General features: G+C 37.9%; 1 protein-coding gene across 10 annotated transcripts in view; it reads left to right on the forward strand.

The window, feature by feature from the left end:
- Positions 1–19,811, forward strand: part of MYO6 (myosin VI) — a 176,027-nt gene that overhangs the window by 78,506 nt on the left and 77,710 nt on the right. For all 10 annotated transcript variants that reach the window (XM_033217694.1, XM_033217696.1, XM_033217698.1 and 7 more), the window contains 5 exons: positions 3,049–3,118; positions 8,953–9,026; positions 10,839–10,968; positions 13,213–13,318; positions 16,248–16,303. In XM_033217694.1, coding sequence (XP_033073585.1) covers positions 3,049–3,118; positions 8,953–9,026; positions 10,839–10,968; positions 13,213–13,318; positions 16,248–16,303 — 436 coding nt within the window. The remainder of the gene's footprint in view (positions 1–3,048; positions 3,119–8,952; positions 9,027–10,838; positions 10,969–13,212; positions 13,319–16,247; positions 16,304–19,811) is intronic.

The following is a 19,811-nucleotide window of genomic DNA, read 5'->3' on the forward strand; positions in this document are numbered from 1 at the left end:
AGCACATGCTGTGCATTCTGATAATTTCTGATAACTTTTATTCTTTTAAAAATGATGTTTTAGGCTAGGTGCAGTGGCTCACGCCTGTAATCCTAGAACTTTGGGAGTCCAAGGAGGGAGGATTGCTTGAGCTCAGGAATTTGAGACTAGACTGGGCAACATAGTGAGACCTCATCTCTACAAAAAATTTAAAAAATTAGCTGGGTATGGTGGTACATGCCCATCTTAGCTACTCTGGTGCTGAAGTGATAGTAGCACTTAAGCCAGCAGGTCAAGGCTGCAGTGAGCTGTGATTGTGCCCACTGCACTCCAGCCTGGGTGACAGAGTGAGAGATCCTGTCTCAAAAAAAGAAAGCTATTTTAATCCACTAAATTGGTTTCATATTCTGTATTTGCAGCAGTCATAAGAAGCCACTCTGAAGCCTTGTAGGCAGATAGAAGGGTCTGCATTTTCTTTTCCCTGTCTGCTTTGCTGGTCTTATATTTTGTCAACCAAGTCTCCCCTTCATACTCTTACTCATCCTCTTTCTCCTTCTCTTCTGCAAGTATAAAGTCCTTACCATGCCCCAGGTGATATTATGTGCTTTGTGTCATTGCTCAGATTGCCTCCGCCTGGAGTGCTACTATCCATACCCACTCTTTTTTTTTTTTTGAGACAGAGTTTTGCTGTTGTCGCCCAGGCTGGAGTGCAGTGGCATGATCTTGGCTCACTGTAACCTCTGCCTCCCAGTTTCAGTCAATTCTCCTGCCTCAGCCTCCCGAGTAGCTGGGATTACAGGTGCCCACCACCATGTCTGGCTAATTTGTTGTATTTTTAGTAGAGATGCGGTTTCATCATGTTGGCCAGGCCGGTCTCAAACTTCCTGACCTCAGGTGATCCACCCGCCGGGGGCTCCCGAAGTTCAGGGATTACAGGTGTGAGCCACCGCACCTGGCCAATCTCCATATCCTTTTGCTTAGAAAATACTTATTTTTGTTTTAAGACTCTGATTGAGGTCACCTTGTTGATGAAGTTTTTCTATGGATACCTAATCTCCCCCACCCCCCCATTCAGTAGAATTGACTCTTGACTACTTTTTCCTTTGAGGAGTGGTATAAATTCTTAGCTCTCCTTTAATCTTTATTGGAGATAATTGTTTACCTTGTCTCCCCCTCCCTACTAGACTATGTAATCTCAAGTGCAGGGGCTATTTTATTCTGTCATTAGAGCTTGATGTTCTGTATGTGATTTGTGGTAGGTGTTCAATGCTGAGTGATCAAGATATGCTTTTAGCAGAAAAAAGCCTCTTTCCTCTAAGAGAAAACAATTAATGAAACATTTTCTCTTTAAGGAGAGAGGAAGATGGGGCTGGTGATAATTTAAGGAATAGAGAAGGAGGTAGACAAAACACCTTTCAGGACTCCTTACTGGCCTTTTAGCCTGCTCTTAACTTTCTCACTCCAGCAGCTCTTTATCATTGGCCTCCCCTCAGCTCCACTCCCCTCATCATCTAACTTCTTGGAACCTTTTTAATTTGACATGGCTCCTACCAGGTTAGCACTAAACCCTGAGGTCTGGGGAGCCGTAACCCTCTTGCCATGGCTGTGAAAGTTGGGCACATACATATATGACATTAGCAGTTATTCTGAATGCGTTTTCCTATAGAATCATTATTATAAATTGTTTTATATTACCATAATGGTATATTAATGGTATATTATTACCATTAATATACCTAATGTACATTATGGGTTAATTTTGCTTTTGTGGCCTGTCCTACAAACTTTTCCACATGTGTAACATTAAGAACATGTGTACTGAGTTCCAAATAATTAACTTCCAGAGTTTTTATGGCATAACAGTTTTCTACATTGAGTGACTTAGAATTGAGGTAGTCCCAGCAGCATGGATTTTACTCTTCATAGTTGTAGCTTTACACACACACACACACACATACTACACACACCCCTATAAATATTATTTTAAAATAATTGAACCATTTTTCCCTGCAGTTTTCTTTGATACAATTAGAAACTTCAACCACAAGAGTAATTGTAATTGTTTGAGAAGTACTGTGTCAGCTTATAAATAACTGTGAGAATGGCATGGATTAAAATTTAATTCTCTTTGGATGTCATTTGAGATCATTTGTTCTCTCTGATGAGATGTTATCTTAATTCTACAGTGTCTACTAGAGCATTTAAGTGATAAAATAAATATAAGTATTCATGGATACTTGTAATTTTACAGACGCATTATTTTTAGGTACTTTTTGTATTTCTGACAGATTTTTGTACAGGAGTTTGTGTCAAATATATTTTACTGAAACAATAGCTATTAATATAATCCTCTGGTTATATCTGATTGAATGTTACTTTTTAATTTTTAATTTTTTTTTTTTTGAGATGGAATTTCACTCTTGTCATCCAGGCTGGAGTGCAATGGCATGATCTCGGCTCACTGCAACCTCCAAATCCCGGGTTCAAGGGATTCTCCTGCCTCAGCCTCCCGAGTAGCTGGGATTACAGGTGTGCCGCATCACGCCTGGCTAATTTTGGTGTTTTTAGTAGAGATGGAGTTTTACCATGTTGGTCAGGCTAGTCTCAAACTCCTGACCTCAGGTGATCCACCCGCCTTGGCCTCCCAAAGTGTTGGGATTATAGGCATGAGCCTCTGTGCCCGGCCACTTTTTCCTTTTTTAAAACACTAAAATTGCTGTACCTACCACATCAAAATTTTATTTTAAAAAATTGTTAAATAGCATATGTATGTAAATTTAATATTAATGTACCTCTTTTTTTGTCCTTATCTAGGTGTTAGAGCCTAGGATACTTACTTACTGATTTTTATTGTTGATTTCACATCTACAGTAATAGTAGATAATATTTTTGAGTAAAGTTGTTGTTCTGTTTTGGTGTTAATAACTTGTTAAACAGTAGGATCTGTATTATATTTTAATATAGAGCATATTGTTGTCACTATTACAGTGTATGCAACCAATTAAGCCCTTCTATTGTTCTTACTATTTAAAAGCCTTGAGTTTAATGAGCATTTGTTTTGCTTGTTAGACATTTTTGGCTCTCATAAACCAAGTGTTTCCTGCAGAAGAGGACAGTAAAAAAGATGTGGAAGATAACTGTAAGTACCAAGTTAAAAATCAACTCTCCGCACAGAAAAGGAAACTGTTCTTTTAAAAAAATAAATTAGTGGTTATATTACTAATACACTATGCTGGTTCAGAAACAATCTAGTCTTTTGACACGAATGTTCATGTGAATGAAGGAACTCGAGTCCTCCATGTTGTCTCTCATATTTGCATTTTGGTGAAAGAGTCTTGAGTATTCTTTTGGTGTTATTTGAGTTCTATAAATATGGGGAATGGTAATTACCGTGAGGCTTGAACTAAAGGTCTCTTTTTAACAGTTTTGAAAGTTGTTGAACCTTATCTAGAGTCAGGTGGTTTTTATAGTACTATATGTGGTTCACTAATTTGGAAGTTAAGTTGGTAGGAGGCATTTAACATCACTATTTGAAGCAAACAAGCATTTAAAAAAATTCTATATAATTACTAATTGAAAAATTAGTTTCAGAACGATTATATTAAAACACAGCATTAATTTGACTTATAACATCTTGGCATGTTTGATGAAAAAAGCCTTTCTCTGTGGAACAGGCCAATGTTTATACTTACGTTTTTAAGATTAAGCAGTAATCATTTCATATTGGGGGCAGCAGTGTTAAAAATTATGTACACTTGTCATGGATTTCATTAAAGGTACTTGACACTAACAGCTCTCCATTTAACAAAAAAAGGTAGTGTTAACAGTTATGTACAGTTGTCATGGATTTCATTAAAGGTACCTCATACTAAAAACTCTCCATTTGAGAAGAAAAGGTAAGAGAAAGGCATAGATTTGTTGTTATTGATTTTCTCTGGAATTCACATTTGAGTAAACCTATGAAGCCCCCATATGTAGAATGGTGGCAGCATAGAATAGTGGGAGTAATGGGAGAGCCATGGACTGTAACTGTAGAGTTAGGCAAGCCTAATTCTGACTCTATGTTATTAGGAGGCTGCGTGCTCGTGGGCATTTCATCTCTCTTCTGAAATTCTCATCTGAATCGAAGTAATGTGTATATTGTATGATTAGAGATGATATAAAGTGCTTTGCACAGCGTCTAATGACTTAATAAATGGTAACTGTTTTTATTAGGTGCAAGACGTTGAAGAAAAAAATGTAGAATTCCCTTCCTTTCCAAAATTGCTGGAGAGTTTGTCTGATTAAATAATATATTTTTGGATAGCAATCAGAATAAAATAAGGAATGAGACTATACCATGTCTAAAATATAATTTTTTTTTCTTCTGTTAAAACTTGCTCGGGTATGCAGAACTGGGAATCAATCCTTTTCATATATTAATGTGTATGTCTCTGAATGTAACAAGTGGTTTTGAATAGTTTTTAATCCATTTCTTAAATTAATATTTTAAAACATTCTCTCTCCATTTGCTTTGTCTTGCTATACTTGTCTAACTTTTAAATTTTCACAACCTCAGTATTTGCTGCCTCTTGCAGCAGGTTTCCTTGGTGATGCCAGATGGCAGCAATGTTAATGTGTGGGTGTTAACTATTCTCATAAGATAGTAGCCCATCCCTACTGAAGGCCCTTTTCTGAAACCACATTATTAACACAGCTTTGATTGTTGAGTTTAGAATATAAGGTTTCCAACTGCAGTGGTTCTGTCACTTAGTACTTTCATTTGAGGCATGCCACCATACCACTGTCCTCTGCTGAATGACACACTGTAACACAAAGCTACCACTATAGTTGTAACTTTGTGTTATACACGCGCGCGCGCGCGCGCACACACACACACATGCACACATACACAGGGTCTCACATGCATATTTCTAAAATTATTTTCTTCTTTCTAATATGGTAATAATGTGAAGATTAAATAATTGATGCCTATAGAGAGTGTTCTGAAGTATGTGTTGAAGATTCTACTGAAACAGAGGCATGTTAAGTCTTTTTTTTTTTTTTTTTAATGGAGGAAGTGGGGACAATGATGAGGATATTTACTCCCACGCCACTATGTGTTGTCTTTTAATAGTGCCCTAACAATGTAGCAACATTTATTACCTACTTTTAGGTCTAAGTTTTTTTTTTTTTTTTTTTTTTTTTTTTTTGAGACAGTCTCGCTCTGTCACCCAGATTGGAGTATAGTGGCATGATCTCAGCTCACTGCAACCTTCGCCTCCCAGGTTCCAGCAATTCTTCTGCCTCAATCTCCTGAGTAGCTGTGACTACACGTGTGCGCCGCCATGTCCAGCTAATTTTTGTATTTTTAGTGAGATGAGGTTCACTATGTTGGCCAGGTTGATCTCAAACTCCTGACCTCAGATGATCTGCCTGCCTCGGGCTCCCAAAGTGCTGGAATTATAGGTGTGAGCCACTGCACCGAGCTATAGCTCTGAGTTTTCTATGTGAAGGGTTTTATATGTAGAAATTAGCATGTTAATTTTGCTGTTTTACTTGACTGTTGGTTATTGTCACAAGAATAGGAAAATTGGGCATGTGAAGTCAGTAATTAAAAGGAAAATAATAGCATTTTCCCCTGCTGATTTTGAGCTACTATGACTTTCATGGCACATAATGTTCTTCGTGAATTATTGTCTATTAGATTTTGAGAATAATAAAGTATAGAACATAAAATTGGAAAGAAACCGGGCGCAGTGGCTCACTCCTGTAATCCCAGCACTTTGCGAAGCTGAGGCGGGTGGATCACCTGAGGTCAGGACTTTGAGACCAGCCTGGCCAACATGATGAAACCCTGTCTCTACTAAAAGTACAAAAATTAGTTGAGCATGGTGGTGGGCGCCAGTAATCCCAGCTACTCGGGGGGCCGAGGCAGGAGACTCCCTTGAACCCAGGAGGCAGAGATTGCAGTGAGCCAAGATCACGCCATTGCACTACAGCCTGGGTGACAAGAGTGAAACTCCGTCTCTAAATAATAAATAAATACAATTGGAAAGAATTCTAAAAGTTGCCTTAGTCTCTTTTTCAGTAGTGCAGTGTCGTCTGCAACAACATATATTTGGAATTGATTGACTTCTGTACTGAAGTTGTTTGTGGGTTCCTTTTTTCTTTTAGTGAGCCAGAGCTGTAATGATTAAGCAGGATCTTAAATGCTGAGACAACTCTCTAGTCAGATATCTAAATTTAATAGTGAAGTCATACCTAATCTTCATTAGAAACGTTTACATATATTTGTTATATATTTGTTTATTAAAGCAGTGTTTATAAAGAAACTAATTGTTTATTCAAATATTTTGTTATATGTCTTAGGTTAAATTGTTTCAACATTTTAATATTCTTTTGGGTATAGTTAAATCTGTTAATAATTAGGCATAAAAGGTAAACAGTTTACATAAAGAGTTGCATGTAAATAGCCAAGCCAAGTAATCCTAGGACTGACTACTAGGAAAGGAAAGGAAGAAGGAATTATTTGGTAGAGCAGGAAGCTATTTGAGAGGCCCTCATGAACATCCCTAGGTCATACCTTTAGGGAGATGTAGGCAGTTGGGACTTAGCATTTCACATTCTGGCAAAACAGGGGTTGCAAATATTTTCCTCTCCCTCTCTCTTTTTCTGTGTCTTCTTGACAATGGAATGGCCTGCGTGGCATGATTTCAGAGGAATACCCTCCTGTCCAAATTCTTACTGTCATCAGCAGATATTTCATCAGTTGGAGATTTATTTGGTTTAATAAACACACATCCCTGAAAAGGTAGGTGGCGAGTGTGGAAGGAGTAAAGATAGGAGAGCAAGTAGTAATTCCCATGTCTGTGTAGGCTTATATGATTAGCGTTCACAGGGGAAGTGTACTGTAGGATTAGGAGTTTTTACTTAGAGGAAGCAGTGACAACATCATGCAACCAGGTATTTCAGAGGAAAGGGAGAGAGATGGGGAGTGGTTCAGCAGAGTGCGTTGGATAAAGAAAGAGGAACATGTAGACCAGGCTCCAGGGCACAAGGATGGAAGAAGATTAGGGATATAGAAAGGTAGGTGACCTCATACCCAAACCAGATGTATTAATACCTCTGCTGCCTAACCCTCTCTATATCCTTCCTCAATTCAAAGGAAAGCTGCCATTCAGCTGTTAGGAGCCTCCACCCACTTCTTACTCTCTTTTATTCTGCCCTAAGTGGCACTAGAAAACAATGAGGTGACTGAGGCAGGAGAATCGCTTGAACCCAGGAGGTGGAGGTTGCAGTGAGCTGAGATCGTGCCACTGTACTCCAGCCTGGGCAACAGAGTGAGAGTTCATCTCAAAAAAAAAAAAAAAAAAAAAAGCAGTGAGGTGAAAGTGAATTGGCTGCATTAAATGAGTATAGATGCATGGGCAGTCTGTGGAGGTAGGTATATGGCAAGAGGCTCTTGTTTGACAGCATTGGTTAAGTGTTGAATAGTGTGTTCAACACCTAACATACATGCAGTGTAGGCACACGAGCAATTTCAGTGAGGAACCAAACAAATGAATCAGGCAGCATCTTGCCCCCAAGGATCTGATATAGTAGACAAAACCAGATACGTAAAATTATCATAACACTGGCAGTGTGTGGTAAGAGCCATAAAGAAATTACAAAGAAGATAGTAGTTCTAGTGGTGGTGGTGAGAATGGGGAAGTGTCATTTGTGAGGTAACTTTTGTACTAACCTTAAAGAGTAGGTAGATTTTTCACACCTAGAAATGTAGAGGATATTCTACACGGAAGCTGATAGATGAATGATACCTGTATTTAATAAATAGTTCAGTCTGCCTATAAGTTAGTATTGAGGTGAATTGTGGAAAATTATATGAAAAGGTCATGAATGTAGGTGTATTAAGAGCCCTGATCAGACGTGAATATGGATGTTGATAGAGACCCAGTGATGATTTTATGGGGAGAGAGATTTGATGAGGCCTCTACTTTAGTTAATGTGCTGAGAAGTCTGGATTAGAGAGGAGAGAGACTGAGGCAATAGGTAAATAAGAGGCTACCATGGTCACAAAAGAGGTGATGAGAACTAAACTGGTATTGGAGCGGTAGAAATGGAAAGAAAGAAGATACATTGAGAGATTCAGATTATGCTTTGAGTACCTGCCATGAACTGGCACTATGCTATACTTTCTTACATGGCATAAAGATTTGGAAACTGGTTTAGAATAAGGAGGGAGAGAGAAGATGATTTTAGTGTTGACTAAGGTTTACAATTTCAGTGACAGAGAAAATGGTGGTGCTAATAACAGAAACAAGGTGGTTGAGAAGAGGAATGGTTTTTGTCTACTCTAGCACGGGATAGAAATGGAGCTCAGGAGATTGAAGGACTTGGAGAATAGATAGGGAGTCAACCCTGACATTTCGGTGTAGCAGATGTCACAGAAACAAGATTTATCTGTTCAAACTCAGCTATTAATTAGCTTCATATTCTCAGTTAAGACATACATAATTTATCCAAGATTATTCTTACGTGAGTTGTGAGGGACTCCCTGAATGATTTGATGGTCTGTTCCCATTCTAAAGTTTTATCTTTTGTGTTTTATCTGTGAAATTCTGAGTATCAGATTGGATTAGTGTCATCACTTTGTTGTGTCAGAAGTGTATTAAAATCAGAGCTATCTGATTTTTTCCCTCTTGAATTGTACTTTTTAATCAACCTTCATTAACGAGTACTCACTTGGTACTCACCAGGTTTACTCCTTTAGTTGAAAATTCATTACTCAAAAATATCACTGTAACACATGTAAACTGGATCGCTTTTAAATCAGCTTCTAGGGTTTACATCAGCCTGGGTTTTAAAAAAGATGGAGTTAAATGTAACCTAACAACTGATTTTTAGGATAAGTCAAAGTGATTCAGATTAAGATAGTATTGTTTTATTTTGTTTTCTTCAACTCTCTAATGATATGTAAATTTTCTGTCTTAGGTTCACTAATGTATTTAAATGAAGCCACACTGCTCCATAATATCAAAGTTCGATATAGTAAAGACAGAATTTATGTAAGTATTTTCCTATGGTGTCAGTTTTTGTGGAGATAATTATTTCAAGTGGTACTCTTTGATTTTGTCACACTTGAAATTTTCTAACAGAAAATCATGCTTGATCTGAGCCTCTTGAATAGAGTATGAGCTTAGTGAGGACAAATATTTTTTTCTAATTTACAACTTGAACTCCGGGGGTTAAAACATGCCTGGTACATAGAAGGCACTTAATCAGTGTTCGTGGAAAGAAATTATGAATTCAGAGTGTTGTTTAGTATCTTTTGGACTTAAAAATGTCCAGTTTGAGTATTTTTGAAAACACCATAATGGTTTTTGGTTTTGATTTTTTACTTTTGGTATGTCTGTAGATATGTTTGATTCACTTTCCACGTTGTTTGGAAGACAATGTAAAGCAGCCTGTAAGGAATGTATATTGAAATTAAAAATTTGAATGAGGAAAAAAATGTAAATTAGAATAGAAGATAGTATCTGAGGAAATATTAAGAACACAGGAATGCTGACCATAGAACCTAAATATTTAGTTGCTGAATTTCATTAGACCCTAGATACTCTACCTTGAAAGTCCAGAATATTCAAAAATGAAAGAAAATGCTTTCAGTGTAAATAGTCAGGGCTTCCATCAAATCATTCAGATGGATACTTCACCTAGTATGTTTTAATTATAATTATTCTTTGGGCATGCATGAGACTTTATTACAATATGACCTAACCATATAGTCCTTTGGTGGCTGGAGATAAATTACCCCATTGTAGTTCTCCTGTTATAAAGATGGGGCTCTTCATTATTTTTGAACGAAGAAAACACATGGCTTCTTTGACACTTACTAGATCAAATGACAGTCTTAATCTTTTATATCACTATCAATTTGCCTAATTGTACTTACTTAATTCTGACTAAATTACATTTAGTCTCTGCCATCTGTCCAAGTAGTGACAGCTGGGAAATAGGACTTATTTATTCTATTCCAAAAGAGCGTACTTGCCATCTTCTAGTTATATATAGTTTTAAGACTTTACTTTTCTCCCTGATTTTTTTCAAAATCAACTAAATAAAGAACATATTTAAGTTTAAATGTGGCTATTCTTGATTAGAAATATATTTAGAGGCAAAATTTACTCAATCAACTGACTCATGTTGAACATCTAATATGTGCTAAATTCCAAAATTAAAAGCAAGCTTAAGTTGCTCATTAAACATTTAACTCATAAATGTTCTAGGTAATGGTTAGCATATATTGTGTGGAAGAAATCTGGAACCAAATGGTCACCACAGAGCTAAATCAATCCTTGGCATTCAGTGACAGGGATGGGCCTAGAAGGTGCTACAAGCTATATTAAACTCCTCAGTAGCAGAGTGAATACACTAGGTAAGGAATACAAATGACCAAAACTTAGGTGTGGGAGTAGATTTCATAAGTAGAGTCGACAGAAGAAGGCTGAATGAGATAGAAGCTAGAGACTCAGATTTCTGTCTGTGGTGACTTGGTGGTGATGCCATGTCCCTGGGGAAGCACATGGAAGGAGAATACTTTCTTTGAGGCAGAGGTAGGTGGGAAGAGATAATTTTGAGTTTGGATATGCTGAACTTGAGGTGCCTGTGGGTTGGTAAGATACAAATATTTATTAAGAATTGGAGAAATATGGGTCCTATAAAGATCAGGGAATACTCGGAATATTTAGGACTGATTTGGGAGTCTTAGTTATATAGATAATTGAGATTTTTTGTATTTTATTTCTTCTATGAGCTTTGTTTATCTTTAAATGAAAATAGTAATTGGAAAATTTTATGTTTATGCTTTTCATATTTAGACATATGTCGCCAACATTCTGATTGCAGTGAATCCATACTTTGACATACCTAAAATGTATTCTTCAGAAACAATAAAGTCATATCAAGGAAAATCTCTTGGGACAAGACCACCTCATGTCTTTGCAATTGGTAAGTGATTTTAATTGTATTTTAATTCTTGTCTTTCTTTATATTGTACAGATTTACTCAGTTTTTCTTTTAGATTAATAAAAGATACCATAAATTGAACATATATTTTGGAGGAACTGTATACTTCTTGGATATCTCAACATTGTTAAGAGCAAGTATTTTACACAGGGTGGGGAAGAACACTTTTGCAGTCAACTAATGGGGCAGGCATACCGTACATCATTATTTGTGCTAAATGCCTGTGTCCTGTAAGGGATGTCTGCCCAGTTGAAAGTAGGATGTAATAAAACTGACCTAATGGTACTTTTAGGCTCTTTAATACCATCAGCTCCATCTTAAAAGTGTCCTCCTTCACAGTTTTGAGGTCCTGGCCTTCATTTCTTACCCAGCTCATGCCTTGTGAGTGTGTTACTTGGACTAGATTTGAGCTATAAGAACAGACTTCTGGGCATCATCTTGCATCAGGGGTTTATAAAATTAAAGGATTAAAAGTAGTATATGCTCCATACTGCTGGAGAACCTGTATGGGAAGACAGTAGTGTCTCTTTGCCTTTCTCAGCTTCTCTTTTATTTTGAAGTCCTCCAGATCTGAGGCATAGCGGGTGGAGGTTTTTGATCAGAATGAGCAGTTACCCCTCTTCCCACCAAATACGGAAGTGTTAGCTAACCCTTTGCATTCAGACATGAAGCAGCTAAGTGACATGTGTTGGAACTTGTTCGTAGTGCAGCCTGTTTCTCTTTGGGCTTTCTCTTTATGCTTGGCCTAACCAGACTTCACTTTCAGATTTAGTTGACCTGTGTGCTGTCTGCTACTAAGTAGGGTAAATATGGCTGACGTAATTACTCTACCAGGGCAACAGCAGATTTACTTTTGGCTGAAAGAAGCTATGACAGGCATCATGTGTTCAGCCTGCAAAATCCCTTAGAACCTGAATATGTGCAAACTTATCACTGGAGAAAAGTTACATGTTTAAAATGTAAATCAATGAGCTTTTATTTTTAGCTTTTTACTACTAAAAAACAAGTGTTTGGAATGATTCTTTAAAAACATGTGGAGGATGGGTATGGTGGCTCATGCCTGTAATCCAAGCACTTGGGAGGGCGGATCGCTTGAGCCCAGGAGGTCAATACCCACCTGGGCAAACATGCAAAACCTTGTCTCTGTAAAAAAAATGAAGCAATTAGCCAGGCATGCGCTTGCCTGTAGTCCCAGCTACTCTGGAGGCAGTGATGGGAGGATCGATTGAGCTTAGGAGATCGAGGCTGCAGTGAGCTGAGATCGTGCCACCACGTTCAACCTGGGTGATAGAGAGAGACCATGTCTCAAAAAAAAACAAAAATGGGTGGGGGGTGGAACAGGGGAACAGGTTGCTGATAAACTGGACAAAGGGATGTGTGTACTCTTGCATATGGTTTGCACTGGGATGTGTGTACTCTTGCATAAGGTTTGCATTCTCCCCTTAGAGTAAAAGCCATTTCTAAAGTCTTCTTGGCACATGTCTGAGGTGAGAGATAGTCTTATATAGCCAAATTGTGATGACCTAATTTTGAATTACAGTTGTCTTAATTTGAGACTGCTTTAACAGCCTTAAATTGTTTCAACTTGTCTGTGTAGACTTGACATTTAATACAGTTTATAGCCTAAATTGTTGGAGTGTAATGAAGATAGTTAAAAATTATATATGTAAACAGTGGCAAATCTAGGAAACTTAAAGCTGTTAATTTTGCCTCGTTGTAAAATGTTGACAAATTCTACAAGATTCATAAATTTAATAGTTGTATTACAGGAAAAAAACCCACAGATTTATTTTGCCATTATGTATTTTGTTTTCTGTAGCCGAATTTGTGGTTGCCAGATTTCTTAATTGGAAGCTCATTAATTCCTGCTTTTCGCTGGGGACTTCATTAGTTATGCGTAGTGACCATTTTCTAAATCCCTCTGCAGATCAGCTCTGGAATTGCGAAGAGATGAGCCATAGCCCATAATATCAAGACATCCTATCAGAAACTTAAGAGTTGTTTATTTGGATTTCGTATTACTTAACTTTTAGGATAATAAGATACAACATTTAAATTAAATACTTCTAAAATGATTTGAACACTTTTGAATGACTTTATTTTAAAATTTCATTAACGTTGAACATTTATGATTTCTTTAAGAGTAAGTGCTCCTAAAGTGAACTTTCTATTATTAACTTTATATTTAATATATTGCCCATCATTAATGTCTTATTTTGACCCTAGCTGATAAAGCTTTTCGAGACATGAAGGTGCTCAAGATGAGTCAGTCTATCATTGTATCTGGCGAATCAGGAGCTGGTAAAACAGAAAATACAAAATTTGTTCTAAGGTGAGTATTCAGCTAACTTGAAATATTTGAGCAGGTTGATCGTATTTTTCCCCCCTTGAGATAGGGTCTTACTGTGTCACCCAGGATGGAAAGCAGTGTCACCACCACAGCTCACTGTAGCCTTGACCTCCTGGGCTCAAGTGATTGTCCCACCTCATTCTCCTGAATAGCTGGGACTGCAGGCACATGCCATCATGCCCTGCTAATCTTTTAATTTTTTTGTAGAGATGAAGTCTTACTGTGGTGCCTAGGCTGGTTTCGAATTTCTGGGCTCGAGCAACCCTCCTGCTTTGGCCTCCCCAAATGCTGGAATTATAGGCATGAGCCACCGTGCTCAGCCCAGGTTGACTTTTTTCTGGTAAAAAAATACATATGTAAAAGTTGTCAACCATTTCTAAGTGTATAGCATAGTAGCATTAAGTATATTCACATTGTTGTGCAGCCAATCTGTACAGCCTCCAGAACTTTTATCTTGGAAAACTAAAACTTGACCGATTCAACAACAACTCCATTTATCCACTCATCTAGTAACCAGCATTCTACTTTCCAGTTTTTCTGTGAATTTAGCTACTATAACTATCTCTCATGTAAGTGAAATTACACAGTATTTGTCTTTCTGTGACTGGCCTATTTTATTTAGCTCAACTTAAGATTCATCCATGTTGTAGTATGTGTCAGAATTTCTTTCCTTTTATTTTTATTTTTTAGTATTTTGTATCCCATCCTTCCTTTTTAAGGCTGAATAATATTTTATTGTAGATATATGGTACATTTGTTTATCCATGCATTTGTCAGTGAATATTTAGGTGACTTCCACCTCTTGGCTATTGTGAATAGTGCTGTTATGAACTATTCTGTTCAAATAGTTCTTTGAGAACTATAGGCTGTGCAAATATTTCTTTGAGAATTTGAACTGGTTGACTTTTAATACCTTTGCATACTTCATGGCATAGTTTGGAATGGTGGGCTCTACCCCTTTTAAGATACAGACACCTTATATGGAAGCTAATCTATAGATGACTGAAAGCCTGCTCTGACATGTTATTCACATGAGGATCTTGGAGGAGACCAGTACTGGTTAGACAAAGGGTGATCTAGAAATGTTCCTTAAGAATCTAACATTTGCGTTCTGTCTATATTTTTGTTAGCATGGTTAAAACCATTTTTTACCTTAAACTTATGATAATTGGCCTCCTTATTTCTATTTCCCTATAGCCTGCCTCTGAACGTGTTCCCTTTGCTGCCATTAACTTAAACTCTCTGCATTGTGTTTTTTTGTTTGTTTGGTTTGGTTTGTTTTTTGAAAACAGGGTCTTGCTGTGTTGTCCCATCACCCAGGCTGTAGGGCAGTGGTGCGATCATACCTCACTGCAGCCTCGACCTCCTCCAAGCCAAGTGATCCTCCTACCTCAGCCTCCCAAGTAACTGGGACCACAGGCATGTGCCACCATGCCTGGCTAATTATTTTTTTGTAGAGACAGGGTTATGCTATGTTTGATGAGCCACCATGCCTGGCCTTACACTTTGTTTAGAATTATAGCGTTTTAAAAATGGAAGGAATCGTAACACTCATTGTAGTATAGTTCTTTTAATTTACATACCCACGAGGTTAGATCTAGTGGTTCAACTACTGCTAGGAGCAGCATACTCACCAGTGTTACTCCCACAGAATTACAGTTCTTAGTTGATTGCTGCATAGTGGTACTATGAAATTTTGCTATTCATTATGTAACTATGTATGCTGTTCAGAGTTATCTATATAAAATCAACTGAAGAGTTTAACAGCTGTTTTATACACACACACACACACACACACACACACACACACACACATAATTCTGTTAAATGAATGCTTCCCAATATTCTTGGATTCTAAGTGTTTCAATTTCTTTTTCTTTCTTTCCTATATGTAATAGTCTTTATGAGTCTATGATTAATATATGAAAATGAACAAAAAGTTAAGGAATTATAAACTAATAATATGAACTTATATTTTAAATTAAGGATTGCTTTTTGTTTTGAAATGTGCCAGGCAAATAGTTATTTGTCTGTGTTTCATATTTCAGTGAAACAACATGAAGAGTGATAACTTCCCAGTTCTTCAGAGGCAGATTGCCTTGTTTTCTGTAGCCGAAGATTGAATTAATAGGCTCTCACAAAAGGCTTTGAAATCTCCTGTAGTTGATGAATATAATATATTTAAAATCAAATAGTTGGATAAAATCAGAATATTCCCAAAACAATTTTAAAAATAATGTGTTAGATTAGATGTTAAATGTAATAGATTAGATGTTAAATGCAATACAAATAGAATTTATTTTTCATTTTTATAATTTCAGCATTTAGATTCATGCCATACATGTGCAGGTTTGTTATGAATATATTTTGTGACATAGACGTTTGGGTTGTGAATGATCTCATCATTGAGGTAATGAGCATAGTACCACCAAATATAATTTTTTTTTTTTTTTTTTTTAGACGGCGTCTCACTCCGTCACCCAGGCTGGAGTGCAGTGGTGCAGTCTCGGCTCACTGCAACCTCTGCCTCCCAGGTTCAAGCGATTCTCCTGCCCCAGCCTCCCGAGTAGCTGGGATGACAAGCATATGCCACCATGCCTGGCTAATTTTGTATTTTAGTAGAGAAGGGGTTTCACCATGTGGGCCAGGCTGGTCTCGAACTCCTGACTTCAGGTGATCGACCTGCCTTGACCTCCCAAAATGCTGGGATTGTAGGCATGAGCCACTGCACCTGGCCCCAAGTAGAATTTTAAATACATTTAAAAAGCTGTCGCAGAATAGTTGCATTTAAGTACACATTTGTTATAGTGATGATCTAGGTTTCAGTTTTATATGTACTAAATAATATAATTACAAATAATTGTATACCATATTATTGTCATCAACATTTTTTATCCTATATTTTAAACAGATACCTGACTGAATCCTATGGAACAGGTCAAGATATTGATGACAGAATTGTTGAAGGTATTGCTAATTTTTCTGTTGTATGCATGTACTGAAATTAAGTTACAAGACTTCTTTCAGTAGTCTGGAATGTTCTTCTCTCAGAGATGCAAAAGACTCTCTTATCTCCTACAAATCATTGCTCATATATCATCTTGTTATTTACCTAATATCAATTGTTTTTGCCCCCACCCCCACCTCATGAAAACACTAAGAAGGCAGGGATTTTTGTTTCATATTGCAAACCCCTAGAATGGTAACTGATAAAGAGCATAAATATCTGCTGAATGAATGAAATAAATACAGGAATGTCTTTAGCATCCTGTTTGTTTTGTGGAGCTTGTTTTGTGTAAAGGGAAGAGGAAGAAGGGTTAATTGGCATTAAGGTGCTTTTTTAGGGAAGTCATTTTTTAACAAAGGCAGTAATGTGTAAATTGATTTCCTTAAGCTATCTATGATTGTATACCTCCTTAGAAAATCTTCTTGTAGCTCAGTTTGGAGACTACTGGCCTAGACTACCATTATGTTGAATCTCCTGCATGATGCCCTCCTGCATCATAGACTCCTGCTTGGTCTCTTCACTTAGATTCTTACTTCTCCTTAATCCCGTCTCTGTATGGAAGTTGGAATAATTTCTTTTTCTTTCTTTCTTTTTTTTTTTTGAGGCGGAGTCTCACCTGTCACCCAGGCTGGAGTACAGTGGCTTGATCCCGGCTCACTACAACCTCTGCCTCTTGGGTTCAAGCGATTCTCCTGCCTTAGCCTCCCGAGTAGCTGGGCTTACAGGCGCCCACCACCACGCCTGGCTAATTTTCATATTTTTAGTAGAGACGGGGTTTCACCATGTTGGCCAGACTGGTCTTGAACTCTCGACCTCAGGTGATCCGCCCGCCTCAGCCTCCCAGAGTGCTGGGATTATAGGGGTGAGCCACCACGCCTGGCTGGAATAATTTCTTTTGCTTTAAATCATCTGATGGCTTCATATTGCTCTCAACATCATGCGCCAGATGTGTAACATCACCCACAGTACTCTGTGTGATCTGGCCCCTGCCTCTTCTGATCTCACCTAGAGTCATGTTTCTTCTAACTCCTTATGCTTTAATCACATTGGCCTCCTTGTAGTTCTTTGAGCTGTCTTAAACAGGCTTCCTGAACACTCTTTCTCCTTCTCCCTGCCTTACTTTCCCCCACTATGTACTCAGTAAGCATTTTTTAATAATGATGGTGATAATAACATATATGGGATGTATTAGGCGTTATCTTGTTTAAAGATCTGTATCTAATTTAAATCTTCACAGAATGAATTAGAAACTATTTTATTCCTACTTTAAAGATGATAATATTTAAATATGCTGAAACTCATATAGCTCATCAGTTGTGAAATTTGGGTATAAACCTAGACATCTTAACTGCATGCCATAGTAAATGCATATTTTAACACTCTCTTTGGCCATTTTTGTTTTTAAAGTAGAGACAGCATCTCACTATGTTGCCCAGGCTGGTCTCAAACTCCTGGGCTCAAGCAGTCCTCTTGCCTCAGCCTTATAAGTAGTTGGGACTCTACGAGTGCAACACACATGCTCTTGACATTTTAAAGAAAAATGTTAGTTGAACAAAGACTTATTGGGGCCTTGTATGTTCATGCATTTTGCTAGATCATAGCAAATGATATGTGCATTTTTCATAGTGATGTAAAATCTGCATGTAGATCAATCTAAATAGAACTCTAATAAACATTTTTAAAGTTGAGCATCAATAAAGTTTTTTTTAATATAAAGAATTTTCTAGTTTCATTTACAGTTTATGTGATGGTGTAACATACCCAAATATGTACTTATCTCATAAGTAATGCTTTATTCACAGTAAAGTACCTTACTTTAGCAAGGGAGTCATTCTTAAAAACTGAATAAATTAATAAAAAAGAACAAATTATGGGCTACCTCAGTAAAAGACTAATTAGTATTGTGATTTGCTCACTTGAGCACACTCACTTGACAATTGGATATAAGCCCAGTTTCTTCCACAGTAATGTGCTGTACAGTATGTAGTGTGTTATAGTGGAGATAAGTTATTCCAAATGCTCCGAGTGTTATTCCAAATGCTTCTATAGCTTCCTTTTTTTTTTTTTTTTTGAAACTGAGTCTCACTCTGTCGCCCAGGCTGGAGTGCAGAGGTGTGATCTTGGCTCACTGCAACCTCTGTCTCCCGAGTTCAAGTGATACCCCTGCTTCAGCCTCCTAAGTAGCTTGGATTATAGGTGTGTGCCATTATGCCTGGCTGATTTTTGTATTTTTTAATAGAGTTGGGGTCTCACCATGTTGGCCAGGCTGGTCTTGAACTCCTGACCTCAGGTGATCCACTTGTCTCAGCCTCCGAAAGTGCTGGGATTACGGGCGTAAACCACTGTGCCCAGCTCTATAGCCTCTTAATGGATAATAGTAAGTGTAACTAGAAGGGCATAGAGTCTTTTGATGCCATCCTTAGTAGAAGTTTAGTTGCTGGTTTTGGAATGAGTGTATTATTAGTAGCATTAATATGATTTTCTGTTGGAGAAGTTCTTATCCTATTGGGATATTTTACTTGTATTAAGTTCTTCAGCAAAAACTAGTAGATTACCAATAAGGGAGTGGGGGAGACCTGTAATTGAGTCCTCTTTTTGTCAATAGACAGTTATGTGGCCTTTGAAGAGTGAGTTGACCACGTTTATTTTGTTTTGTTTTTTGTTTTTTGAGATGAAGTCTCACTCTTTCACCCAGGCTGGAGTGCAGTGGCATGATCTTGGCTCACCTCAACCTCCATCTCCCGGGTTCAAGTGGTTCTCCTGCCTCAGGCTCCTGAGTAGCTAGGACTACAGGCGACCGCCACCACGCCTGGCTAATTTTTGTATTTTTATTAGTGACGGGGTTTCACCATGTTGGTTAGGCTGGTCTGAAACTGCTGACCTCATGATCCGCCCACCTTGGCCTCCCAAAGTGCTGGGATTGCAGGTGTGAGCCACTGCGCCCCGACTGACCATGTTAGCTTCAGTTTTTTCTCCCATCTGAAACATGAGGGATATATGCTAATATTTTTTAGTTTTAATGTTTTCTTTCTTATTTTGGCATGTGAAATGGCTGGGGAATGATCTTTAAAAGAGTTTAGAGACTAGTTAAGCATTCTACTATGGATAGAATAGGAGAAATTGACTTGAAAAGGTTTCATAAGAAATATGGCTTCATGTTTATTTTTTATTTTATTTATTTATTTATTTGAGATGGAGTCTCGCTCTGTCACAGTGCAGTGGAGTGATCTCGGCTCACTGCAACCTTCGCCTCCCGGGTTCACGCCATTCTCCTGCCTCAGCCTCCCAAGTATCGGGGACTACAGGCACCCGCCACCATGCCCGGCTAATTTTTTATATTTTTAGTAGAGATGGAGTTTCACCATGTTAGCCAGGATGGTGTCGATCTTCTGACCTCGAGATCCGCCTGCCTCGGCCTCCCAAAGTGCTGGGATTACAGGCATGAGCCACTGCGCCCGGCCAGCTTCG

The sequence above is a fragment of the Trachypithecus francoisi genome, unplaced genomic scaffold (assembly GCF_009764315.1).
Source record: "Trachypithecus francoisi isolate TF-2019V2 unplaced genomic scaffold, Tfra_2.0 Lachesis_group10, whole genome shotgun sequence".
Classification (NCBI taxonomy): Eukaryota; Metazoa; Chordata; class Mammalia; order Primates; family Cercopithecidae; genus Trachypithecus; species Trachypithecus francoisi.